At 41.5% G+C, this 12,113-nt stretch overlaps 1 protein-coding gene across 1 annotated transcript in view; it reads right to left on the bottom strand.

The window, feature by feature from the left end:
- LOC113670256 (intermembrane lipid transfer protein VPS13B) overlaps positions 1–12,113 on the bottom strand; it is a 31,910-nt gene that overhangs the window by 1,464 nt on the left and 18,333 nt on the right. The window contains exons 23-36 of the mRNA XM_027186360.2: positions 11,767–11,966; positions 11,097–11,290; positions 10,276–10,523; positions 9,593–9,817; positions 8,891–9,133; positions 8,118–8,231; positions 7,481–7,651; positions 6,926–7,003; positions 6,072–6,394; positions 5,118–5,239; positions 4,434–4,645; positions 3,655–3,954; positions 961–2,893; positions 154–463 (exon numbers count right to left, since the gene is read on the bottom strand). Of these exons, the coding sequence (XP_027042161.2) occupies positions 154–463; positions 961–2,893; positions 3,655–3,954; positions 4,434–4,645; positions 5,118–5,239; positions 6,072–6,394; positions 6,926–7,003; positions 7,481–7,651; positions 8,118–8,231; positions 8,891–9,133; positions 9,593–9,817; positions 10,276–10,523; positions 11,097–11,290; positions 11,767–11,966 (4,673 nt within the window). The remainder of the gene's footprint in view (positions 1–153; positions 464–960; positions 2,894–3,654; positions 3,955–4,433; positions 4,646–5,117; positions 5,240–6,071; positions 6,395–6,925; positions 7,004–7,480; positions 7,652–8,117; positions 8,232–8,890; positions 9,134–9,592; positions 9,818–10,275; positions 10,524–11,096; positions 11,291–11,766; positions 11,967–12,113) is intronic.

Here is a 12,113-nt window from a genome sequence, read left to right as displayed (position 1 = left end):
CAAAATGCTCCTTGCCATAAAAACACTAATCATTGTTACAATTGTTGCAAATATAAACCTTGTAGTAAAATATACGGCTGAACTTAACGAAAATAAGCGGGAAACAGAACTGCTATGAAACTGAAAAATCGAGAGAAATACAAGACGCCTTACCAGAAGTACTTCAAATGGCTGTTCTTCGCAGAAAACGCCAACCTTTCTCCAGGATCGAAGAGTCGATTTGGCAGCTCTGTTAAACCAGCCCCCTGTAGGATTCCCTGCCCAGTCTGTGACACCAGCTCCATGGCGCCACCCAATGGCTTGGTAACCACACCTATTAGGCCCTTTCCTACACCAGTAATGACACCACTGGCTGCTTCTCTTACATCATTAGCTTGCCGTATTCCCTGGATGGGCTGATCTACTATACCCGCTACAGCGCCTAGGAGACTGAGACCGAATCCTCCAAGCCCTTTCGATAATCCTGCGAAAGATAATTTAATCTTAGGCTTACGGCCACCTTGGCTTTGAAGAGAAACGTTCGAGCAATACACCAAATAAGCGCCAAACTTATGAAACTTCTCACGACCCACTTTGTCGTGCTTTGTCTCTGAGATTCAGTAACCCGGTGCTCGATTATCAAATCCTGTTAAGGCACGAGCCCCCCTTTGGGGCGTGGATCAATAACATTACTCGAGAGAATGACAGAAAGGACAATGAAACTCCTTTTTTGGGATACCTTAACAGCGGTAAAACCGACCATGGGACACAAAAGGTGGTGGCGAGTGAGTCAAACATTGCACTGACTTCTGTACTTGTTACCTTTTCGAAGAGACATCTCTTAGCAAGGATCATTCTCTCTAATCCTGTAGACGTTTTCGTACTGGAGGTTTCATTGTGCTAGTTTAACTGCTGCTTCACAGAAGACAGTCCTTAGGTTTAACATAAAGTGGAAGAAGAAAAAAAACAACTAAATTGTACCTGTTAGCACTTTCTTTGGTCTTCTGCATCTTTGCTCCTCTAGCAGTCGGAGATATTCGCGATCCATACTTAGTCGATCCAGGTTCCGAGCCATACTTGACGCAAGACTCGTGATGGACGTCAATGCACCGGTGGAAAGATGCCTAACGAAAGACGACATGCCTCGGGACATGCCCGACACGAACGCGCCAGGCCCTCGAGTCAGCCCGTCATAAGGTAAATAAAAGAAATCAGCTACCCCTTGACTAAAGCTTCTCACTAAACCTGCGGGATTCCCGAGAAGTTCAAGAGAACCCAATACCCAGCCCGCCTTGAATAGCGCTGCGGTCACGTAATGATAAGTGAGCTTCTGAACGAGGGCAGAACTTGGGAGATAAACCGGAGACATGTGAAACTGGCCAAGAGATAGAGGAGAATCATCAACAGACAAAAAGAGCTTGGCAGAGCCGTGGAGAGTGACGCTAAACGTTACGGGAGTTATTTTCAGCTCGCCCATTAAGATTGGTCGAACATTTGAACAAGCTGCATTTAGAATTTTACGTCGATCACCCTCCAAGTGACTGACTGACGTTGACGAGTGGTAAAGAAGAGGAGGCAGAAATGATACGGCCATATCCCCTAGACGATAAAGAAAAGTGTCCTCGATGTACATTGTCAGCGGTTGAAGAGTAGCACATACAGAGCTAAGGAATATGTCTTCTGCGCTCGGACCAGGCTCATACACAATTTTGATACTGACCAGCGGCTTAGCTCTTGAGCGATGACCAGGTCTTCGCTGCGACGGCACTCTCTTAATCGTCATTGGAGCATTGCTTGGTGTTAGAATCACTGAAAACTCGTACATGTCGTCTTGCAATTGATTATCGACCTGAACTGCTCCAACGCACAAAGACAAGTCCCGGAAATCATGACTTCTATCCCTCAAAGTTTCTTCCGCAGAATGTTTCACGGAGACACCTTCAGCAGTTATTCGGAAAACTTCGTAAGGATTTCGGAAGTTCGTAACTTCATCTATAATCGTCACCCCTACCTGACAAATGAATAAATCGGCATGGATGACTGGTGAGACAGGCGATACACTTTTAACTGTATTGTCCCTCGCACGATCTTTTTCCAACGGTTGGACCTTAACGCAGGTACAAAGTCTTTCTTGAGTTACAGTCAATAGAACCTGTCCCCTCCCAGGCAAGTTGACACACACCTCCCTTAAAGAGTTCAAGTCAAAGCCATTGCTCCACCCTTGAGGAACTTCAGTTGTCATCTCAGCAGCTAGCTCTCCCCGCTCACCTTCTTCCTCTGATATTTCTGCCACGTTCACGTCGTACAACGCTTGAATGTGCAATTCGGGAAGCCTCTGCACCTCACTGGAAGTAGCAAACCATTCGCGCATGATAGGAAGTTCATAATAAGTGGAACTGAAGGCCACAATTGCGGGAATCTCACCCAATCCCTGCATTTGTTCCACGACCACAATCTTTTCCGGAGAATCACTGACGTGGCTGGGGCTTTGCGGAGGTATTGCCTGCCCAAACTGAAGTGTGAAGGGGCAGTCGTTTTGGAGAAGCAGACGGGGTGATGGATCTGGGGAGACAACAATGTTGACTATACCGTTGGCAACGTGTGACGTCACAACTACAGGGAGTGTAGCGCTATCATCGACGGATACTGCCACGGATTGACGAGTTACTTCTGGCGTGACCAGCACAGCACGTGACCATTTAAGGTTTTTCACCTCACTAGTTGAAGACTGCGGTTCTTTTTCAAAGGCGAGAAACAACACAGGAGATGTTTGTCCACTAAATGAAGATTCCCCTTCTTCATTGACTACTACGGCGGTGGAAGAAGGCACGTCCCAAGAGGTGATAGGCATAAACTGCTTGGGATCGCTGGACAAACTAACTGCAGTAGCTCGGGTCAGATTATCCACTGGTATCTGTTGATTTAAGGAATGAGCATCCTGGTTAGGAAGCCTATTTCACAGATTAAATCCCTTGTTTGGGAAAAGCAGGAGCTGCAATAGTTACTACAGTGGAAGAGTGCCTAGTTAATCATAATGAATCAAACACAGAGTAAATATCACATTGGGTAAACGAGAACTCTGAAAAAACGAATGTAAATGGACTCCGACGTTAATTTTATATCTGCCTAGTGACGGTAGCGAGTGATCTCAGGACCAATTACGGAGCGAAGGAAAGACAAACCAATGCAAATCGGATTATTTTCGACACATTACTATTAATAATCCTTGTTAAAAAAAACCCCACAAACCATGGATACCATAGTCTTTGTTTAGACAGTAATTTGTTAAGCCGCTTACCCAATCGTTACATAATAACTTTGAAGTATTTTTCAAGTCCTCCCCCCCTCCAATCCCCTCCGCTCCAAAGCCAGCGATTGTCAACATGGAGCTGCGGTCGTCTTTTTCAAAAAATCTAGAAATTCTTAGACTACATCGAGTTTTGAACGGTAATTTAGTTCGCAAGGAGGCTTCACTTTTCTCCTTGAAAAAAAACGTTGGAAAAGTTATTGAATACATTAATTCTTTCCTCCACCCAATTGGATGATAGAGATATAAAAGAACTTTAAAAACACTCAGCATAAAAATATGAGAAAAAGCTTTGAAGAGAGTGTGTGTTGTTAGTCGAGTTCGACATTTGCTAAAAGATAATACAAATTAGAATGATCATTGATTACCTTTTTGCCAGAGGTCACTAGAACAGGATGGACAACTAAAGGCTTTCCAAAATTGTTTATCATTTGAAATCTCTGCTCAACTGATACGATCTTGATTCCCCGACACATCCGAGATGTAACGGTCCAACGAGCACCACGAATATCACCCGAACTCAACACGAAAGCGATCGGAACAGACAGGCCTTCATCGACATCGTTTGAGGATGCCTCTCGAGTGCTGGGTGAATCCGATGGAAGAGACACTGCTTCGGACCAACTGCCATCTTTGTTTCCAAAATAAGCACCAAACTTCACTTTTCCCTGAGTAAATAATTTCTAGACAGTCAATTGGTTCAAAAGAACAAAAAAAAACAACAAACAAAAAAAAAAACCTGCTCCTCGTTTTCATTATGTTTGAGCATTGATTAAATGATGTGCTAGTTGCTAACATGTTCCAAGAATAATTTAAAGCTGTGTTTTGGCATATAAACAAAAATGACATTCAAATTTCCACAGGTGCCAACTTAGGAAAAAGCTACTATTGTGTCAAGTTAAAAAGAAACCTTTCTTTTCAACCTAAAAAGTTGAGTTTTGTGATTTGATATCGAAAACACCAAAGTTAAGTCGCTGATAGAATACGCCTGCAAGGATGCACATGTTTGAGAACCGCGAATAAAAAAAAACAAACAAACCAAAACAATGACGAGTGAAAGTGACGGATTTAACAGTATAGGCGCTTAATGTACTATGGTTGATTAGGACGATTTAATAATTCTCAAAAACAATATGAGTTCTCATACTGTGATTCTGTGAGGCGCCACGACTGAGCCACTCGGCAAATCTATATCAACGTCTCGTTCCAGGTCCCTGATGATCACGTGCACAGCAATGTTGTTAACCAGCAAACACCAGGGTAATACTTCAACCAATAGCGAGCTGAGATGAGGCCACCGTTTTATCACGCGGCACTGTACCTCAATAGCAGGGATTGAGGACGGGTTTTCACGCATATCTGTACAAAGAAATAAATTGCAAATAAAAGCATTACATTCTCTAAAATCATGGATGATGGCGGTTATGTTATGCATGGCCTTCCCTTGGTTAACCCTTCAACCCCTGTGACTGACCAAAACGGAATTTCTCCTTACAATATCCATACAATATCAAGCAAACAAGTGATAAGAATAAAGGAAAATATCAATTAGAGGATTGATTATCGGTTGATCCAACACCAAACTCTCCAAACTAACAACATAAGAATTGTATGACACACAATAACGAGAACTTCTCACGGGTTCTTGTGAGTGAAAGTATTAAAGCACAGTAACAATTCTCTCCTTACGTCTTGAAACTGTCAGCCTGTAGAGTTAAATTATTGTTTCAAACAAAGCATGACACCTATCCTCTCATTACGGTTGTCATAAGTTTCTTAACACATTAAAAAATAAAGCAGCCATACGAATCACGAAACAAACAACTTTGACCTTGAGAAGGTGCATCTATCTTGGTTCCAAGTTGTGTTTTATCCTCGTTCACGTCACCACCAAGTGATAAATTCTTCACCAGAGAAGACTCTGGTTTCTCCTCTGATATAATATCACATCGCCTAAAAAAATATTTTGAAAAGTAGTATCAAGACCTGATTTTGAAAAATGTGTCTAAGATAAATTTCCCTCCTTCCAAAATTTTATAAGACAATGTGAGTATATACACAGTGTCTTACATTTGGTGCGGAAAAAAGGCTCGGAGTAATTTTATTTATTGTTCAATAATTATACATACACTGTACGAATTCCGATTTTCTGATTGATTGACTTGTATCACGTGATACTGGGTTGTCACGAAACAACCTCCTTGACTTCATTATCGTGGTGTAATAGCCGTGGTGTAAATTCAACCCACCACTGTCCTTACACCATAGCTACGGCTGACTCAAAGTTGGACGATTTGTCAGATGCGGTTTGTGATTCTCTTAATGATAATGCAATACCTAGAAACACCAATAAGGCAACTGCTTGGGGAATATCTGTTTTGAAAGGAAAGGTTGCGAATTTTAAATTCTTCATTCAAGTTAGTTAACGCGTTTTTACGTGTTGTCAACAGTTCAGCATATAGTGGTTTCAATGCACTGTTTCTTTGTGCAGTGTATTCAATTTGAATAATAAAAATGTGGACGAACTCATTGCTCGTGAATTATCAGGATTTACCTGTACTCGTTCACAAACAATGAACTCGAAATTGTCAATACCGCACTCGGCAAGCCGAGTATTGAAGTTTCTCTGTCAAATTCCGATAATCATTCGCTAAGTTCGTTAACCTGTAAATACTCTCCTCTACCGGCGGAAATAAAATGTAGGAGGTTTCTGGAGAATTCTTTTTCTTCAATATAGTACAGATGTACCAGTTAGTAACAGAGGTACAACAGTGTTTGCCTTTACCGAAAATACTGATGATTCTCGCAGTACGGCCAAATATCAGCCAGCGGTCTGTCCTCTTCCTTATCGTCACTATTGTTCATCCTATTGGCTAATTCTATCAGTGTGGTATTCAATGGCACAGAGGGACTGGACCATTTACTCGAGCCAGTAAATTGAAAAGTCAGGTGATGCCACGAGTTCGGAATTAGGCTATACATCTGTTGTTCACGTGCTCGGCCTTGCAGTTGAAGGACTGAAGTCGAGTTCGTATTGGCCGTGAATACATTCACGAGGACTGGTTCGGGCAGATGGCTCCGCATAACAAACAGAGGAGATAAGGTGACCTAGAAAGCAATGTCAATAAGACAATAGAGGAGCAGTGAAATTCTACAGTCTTGCAGAACAAAAGTTAAATCTATGCAAGACGAACACCATCGTCTAACTTTTCCTTTTGAAAGAAAATTCTTACCAATTTTTTCATACAAAACGCAGTGTTGTGGCGTTTTATTTCGCACGACACTTCAAGATTTTTGAGGCAAGGACACAAACTCAAATTTCGGTAATAAAACGTTTTTAAAGCGCCACAGGAAACAAAAATAGCTCAAAGGGCCATGCAAAACTTGCCAACTCAGACTTAAAAGAATGCAACGGAGAAATCCTATGCTTTTATTTCTTCAAACACTGACTTTGGCGGACAACGACCTTTGGCGTTCACCAACATACTCCTACTTGTAGATTATTTGACGCCGCACACCCAAAAAATTGCTTTTGATTATTTCAATATCAAACAAAAATGAAATCCAACTGTCGTACAGTTGGTCACGTCCTGCACACCAAAATCAAGATGCAGCCCAAAGGTAAAGAGAAATGCTTACCTTAATCTGATCTGGAGATCCAGGTTTCTCTAAGTTGTACCAGAAATAAAACGTCTGGAAATCTTTAACTCCGAGAAGCTGTAAAAAAGTAAACAGCTTTTCACCAAAGGCCTTTCTTTCAAGAGCAAAGTTCTGCCTTAGGTTCGTTCGGATGAAGCCTATTTTCAAAACGACGTCGAGTAAAGTGCAAAGGTATTAACAGTCAAATTGACAGCCACATGAAATCAATGGAAATTAATTCCTATAAAAATTTCAAAGCCGTGCGACGTCCTTCACAGTAGTTCGCACTGGAAAGATCAAGATTTAGAGACAGAAAATGTAGAAAGTAAAGTACAAAAGGGGATTGAAATTTTACTATTTTGCCTGAGCTTTTCCCCTATTTTCAATTGATGGATGCATCATGATTTAGTTTCCCAAGTGGGGTCTGAGTCAGGGACAAAAAGCAGTCATGATCTGATTGACAGGAGCGTTCACTTTCGGTGCCGCTTGTCATCTCCATGATTGATTTAGCAAACTCATAAACATAAATAGATCAAAATATATGCCCATAATTACCTGCACAATACAATGATGCCCTGTACTGTCTCCCTCTCCATACTCCAGTGGTAACGCGTCAGACCACGTGGTATCGTTAGGAATACGAATGCGCATGCCTGCTAGGCCGCCGTGAGAAATGACATAAGATGGCAATGTTGTGTTGGCTGGCAGGGAAACATCCTCAAGAACCTAAATTGAGCAGACTTTTTAAATGGTGGTTTTCAACACCATTATCAAAACCAAAGTTAATTTCCTAAGAATTAAAGCTTTTGGATACTTGAGGAACTACATCACAATCAAGTGGCGGAACTTAAAATGGTTGAAAATATTTTTCAAGTTCACCATTTATAATTCTTTTATCCTCTCCATCGTTGATTATTCTTATCACGACGGCCAATCAGAGGAAAGGAATATGTCCAAAGAGCCAATGAGAACGCAGAGTAAAACCAACTAAACAGCCCGGCTGAAGCGCGGGAAAACGCGTGTGACGACCAAGTAGTGATTGGTATTAGTTTTGTATCTGATTGATCGAGGGAATGGCGCCAGTTTTGCGGACCAATCACAGAGTAAAGTAAAGCAAAACCAATGCAATCCCAGATTACTTTCGACACTCGATTGAAAATTGCTTTATCATCCCTAATTTTATCAACAGTACCTGGTAACGGGCTTTGGATGACTGTTCAGTGTTCAGGGAGGGGTTGGTAAGAATCTGCACATCAACATCGATTGAAAGGCGACTAACAATGATATGACTTCCGCGAATGATAACCTAAAAAAAAAACAGACAAAAAAAATTGTGAAAAAAGCACAGTTTTAAGTCCACGTAGGAAATATAGCCCATTTCTGTTCTTTGTGCGTATGTAAACAGTATCATGTCGCAGCTGGTAAATCAACAAAAAGCTTAGAACAATCATAATTCTGAAACGGCTGAATATATTTTGCTGAAATTTACTCAAAAGCATAGCCTTAACCTCCAAAAGGAAATCCTGAAGTTGAAACACGGGACTTCCCCTTACCATTAGCTTAGTAATGGCAAATGACGCCCACTACGTTAAACTTCAATCTTTTGGTCAACACATTTGTAAAAATCGGCTGACTTCATTGACGTATAGCGCAAAAGCACCACGCCATCGGCTTTTGCCACGCCCAGATCACGTGCTTTTCCAACACATAAATCACATTCAATGAGGGGAAACGTATGATGGAAATGTATACTTGACGAAATACATTGAAACTCGTGCACGGAATCACTTATCAACCAATGACATCAGTACTTGGGGGTTAAGGAGTCGCGGAAAATCTACGAGAAGGCGCATTTGCATCCACATTACAGAACGATAATGAAGCTTGCCATTTATAGAAGTTTATAGAAGTTTATCGACCAATTATCCTTGCCGATTCTGACAGTAGATGTTTGGCAAGACTTACCTGCTTCTGCATACCAGAAAGCTGTTTTACTTCGATGAACAGAGTTGCACTGTGTAGACGATGATGAATAGTTCGACTAAACACGCCAACAGTATCAATATCAAAAGGTTCTGACCAGCGCCAGTCTCCCTCGGTCTCGATACACACGTGTAGCCTGGGGCAAGCCTTCACAGTATGTGGTGTCCGCCAACTATACGCATGCACGTGACGGCTCATTAATAACAATGACTCGTCTGTGTCCACCTGAAAGTAGGCGTGGGAAAAAATAACAATATGAGCACTCTTCAATGGCTTGCTGTATCTTGATCACAACAGCCAACAGAGAGTGACCAATCACAGACGGTAGAATAAGTGGTTCTTATGCAGTACATAATACTTCAAATTACTACCTTAAACAGACAACTTGTTTAAAACGAATAAAACTATACCAAAGTATCAGTAAAACGTCTCAAATACTACAGTAACTGAATGGTCAAAATTACACCAAATTACAGTCCTGTCTTCATTTTACAGTGCTGTCAACGAAACAACAGTGCTGGAATTGGATAAAATTAGTGAACAAGCACTTCTTCAGAAGAGACTCCTTTTTTCTGCTCCGTAGAAATCGTTATTCCAGAATTCAAAACGTATTTCTACCGTAGTAAAGGTAGCAAGCAACAACAACATCAGCAACCCGTCATTCCTAACCCATTCCTTCCTCACCTGACCAAATCTTAGAGCCTCGTTGGTGTCATTGCAGATAACGTAATGGTTAAAAATAACCCTCTGAGCCTCACTCTGTCCAGTTTGACACCAAGCCGTGGCGGACAGTGCGATTGTGTGGATTGTACTTTGACTGACATGTGCCAAGATTGATCCCGCTTCAAGACTAGCATCAATCCACACAGGGGGAACCGTGGGGCGATCTTCGGCTTTAGGGGGCATGGTCTGCGTAATGAGAGAATAACATCAAAAGCAACCAAGAGAAACAACGTAACAAATTTAAGTTAAAAATGAAGATTAATTTGGGGACAGACAAATGAATGATATGAAAGATGAGAATCATGGATTCTTTCCTTAGAACTTCAATTGACACAGAAATTCATTTGGAGGCGAATGGAAAATTATCAACGTTGGCTTCACGTTCCCAACCCCTATGAGAGTAAAAATGAAATAAATACAACCCAATTAAAAAAGCATAATATACTGATTCCTCTACAATTGTTGTTACAAAGCTGATAACGACTAGTTTATCAAGGTGAACGAAAGCTGAGACTAACTCCAAACAGCCACATTGTTGCTGAGAACATTCAACCAAAGGCATTTTCCTCTTGATTACGAATTCCTTTTGTGTTATCAATCTTAAATTTTTCTGATGTAAATTACCACAGGAACGACTGTCTTACTCTTCCTTCGTGGTACATGGCCACGGTAAAGCCCACATCGAAAGGGCTCAAGAGAGGTCTATGGGTAAGGTCCCCATAGTCCAGCACCTGCGCGTGGCAGTTCCACTCTGCCTGAACTTGTAAGAACCCTCCAGTCCCTCCAACATCCTTGATGACACCACTGAGCCCCTCGACGCTCAGAAGTAAAAATTCTTGGTCCGTTGGGAGAAAGGGATCTATAGTAAACTGCCTTAGGTACTGGGGAATAACTGCAAATGTAAGAACGAAATAGTTACTTTAATAAACGAGTTCTTGGGAGTGAGTGTACAGGCGCTGGATTGTGATTTGAAAAGTCTGGGTACGAGCCCTACACGGCTCATGCGTTGGGCGAGACAGAAACTGTAACACTGCCCCTCACCAGCCCATAATTGTAAAAATAAGCTAACGAGCTCGATGTTTCTATCTTGTGATAGTTGATGAGGGCGAAGCCCGAATTAACTACAGAAATTTCGTCCTTTTTTTTTAAACTTAAGAGCCGAGCAAACCTTTGTAAACCAGAAGTGAAGGAGATGTAGTTAAAGAGTTACTTTTTCAGCACACCATTTTCAAAGGCAGTCTTTGAAGAATTGCTTATATTCTCCCAAATTTTCTAAGCAGTTGTTCTCTACCACACAACGGCTTTAACCGTTCTTTTTCTTTTTAACAGTCTACTAAAATGATAACAGTTCCGATGCATACAGAAAAAGAAGAAGAGCTGAACGAGAAGTGTTCTTCTATATTCGAGAAAGATTACGTTAAAACAGACCATATAAGCAGAAAAGACAGAATAATCTTTATCTTACCTCGGCCGATCGCGTGCAGGTGATTGGTGAACTTGACTTGTAACATGCTGATATTCAGCTGAGCTGACAAGGCGGGATTGAGATCCGGCTTCACCACAGAGTTCACTTTGACAGAAGCTGCCAGTGAAACAGCACTCAGTAGAGACCGGTATGGAGACGCATAAGAGGTGGTTAAGTAATCATCATCATCGTGGCTGTGAAAAAACAATAAAAGTTTGCCTACTAAAGTACTTAGTCAAGGAAACACAAGATAATAACCCTGAACCTTTAACTGCAGACAAAACAGCTGAGATCGCCAAGAACCATACGCATCTAGATAGCTTTTTTCACGATTTGCTTCACTACGGAGCCTCCGGCCGCCACTTTGTTGGTATGAGCGCTACTCACGCCTGAGGATCAAACCTAGTAAAGGTCTGTAATGTATCACAAAAGATTTACTTAGGAGCCCTACGCGACATCCGAAAGAACAGCTACCAATAAGACTATCAATCAACAAGAACAACTGGAACAGACCTATCACCTTACGCATCAATGTTTTTTTCTTTTACAGGTAAATCACCAACGAGACGACAGTGCAAAAACTTAAAAATGGAGAATTCTAGGATCAAGTTCACTTTATTAGTCTCCCTTATTCATAAATACAAATTAACTGTGTGACTGTGTCACGAACCTTCTATCATCCGGGTATTCAATGTCCACCGTCACGTCTACTACCATCTGCCACACGGCAGCGACAATCACTTCTGCGGGGTGGGCCTTAGAGGGATCAGGGAGTGGAATGTGAGTTGCATTATTCTCCGACAGGGTGAACTCTTTGTAAGTAATGAAACATTTCTGAGTTGGATCCCAATACCGAAGAACACACGGTACCTGAGAAGAATAAAAGCAAAATTAAGAACACTTGAATTAGCTTTTGGCTACAACTTGGATAACTCGTTAATTCTTTAGAGCTAAAAAATTACCTACACCTACACTTTGTGTGTAGACCACAGATAGCAAAATTATTCCAAAATGCTT

The sequence above is a fragment of the Pocillopora damicornis genome, chromosome 4 (assembly GCF_964200805.1).
Source record: "Pocillopora damicornis chromosome 4, jaPocDami1.2, whole genome shotgun sequence".
Lineage (NCBI taxonomy): Eukaryota > Metazoa > Cnidaria > Anthozoa > Scleractinia > Pocilloporidae > Pocillopora > Pocillopora damicornis.
This window is presented reverse-complemented; position numbering and strand designations above follow the sequence as displayed.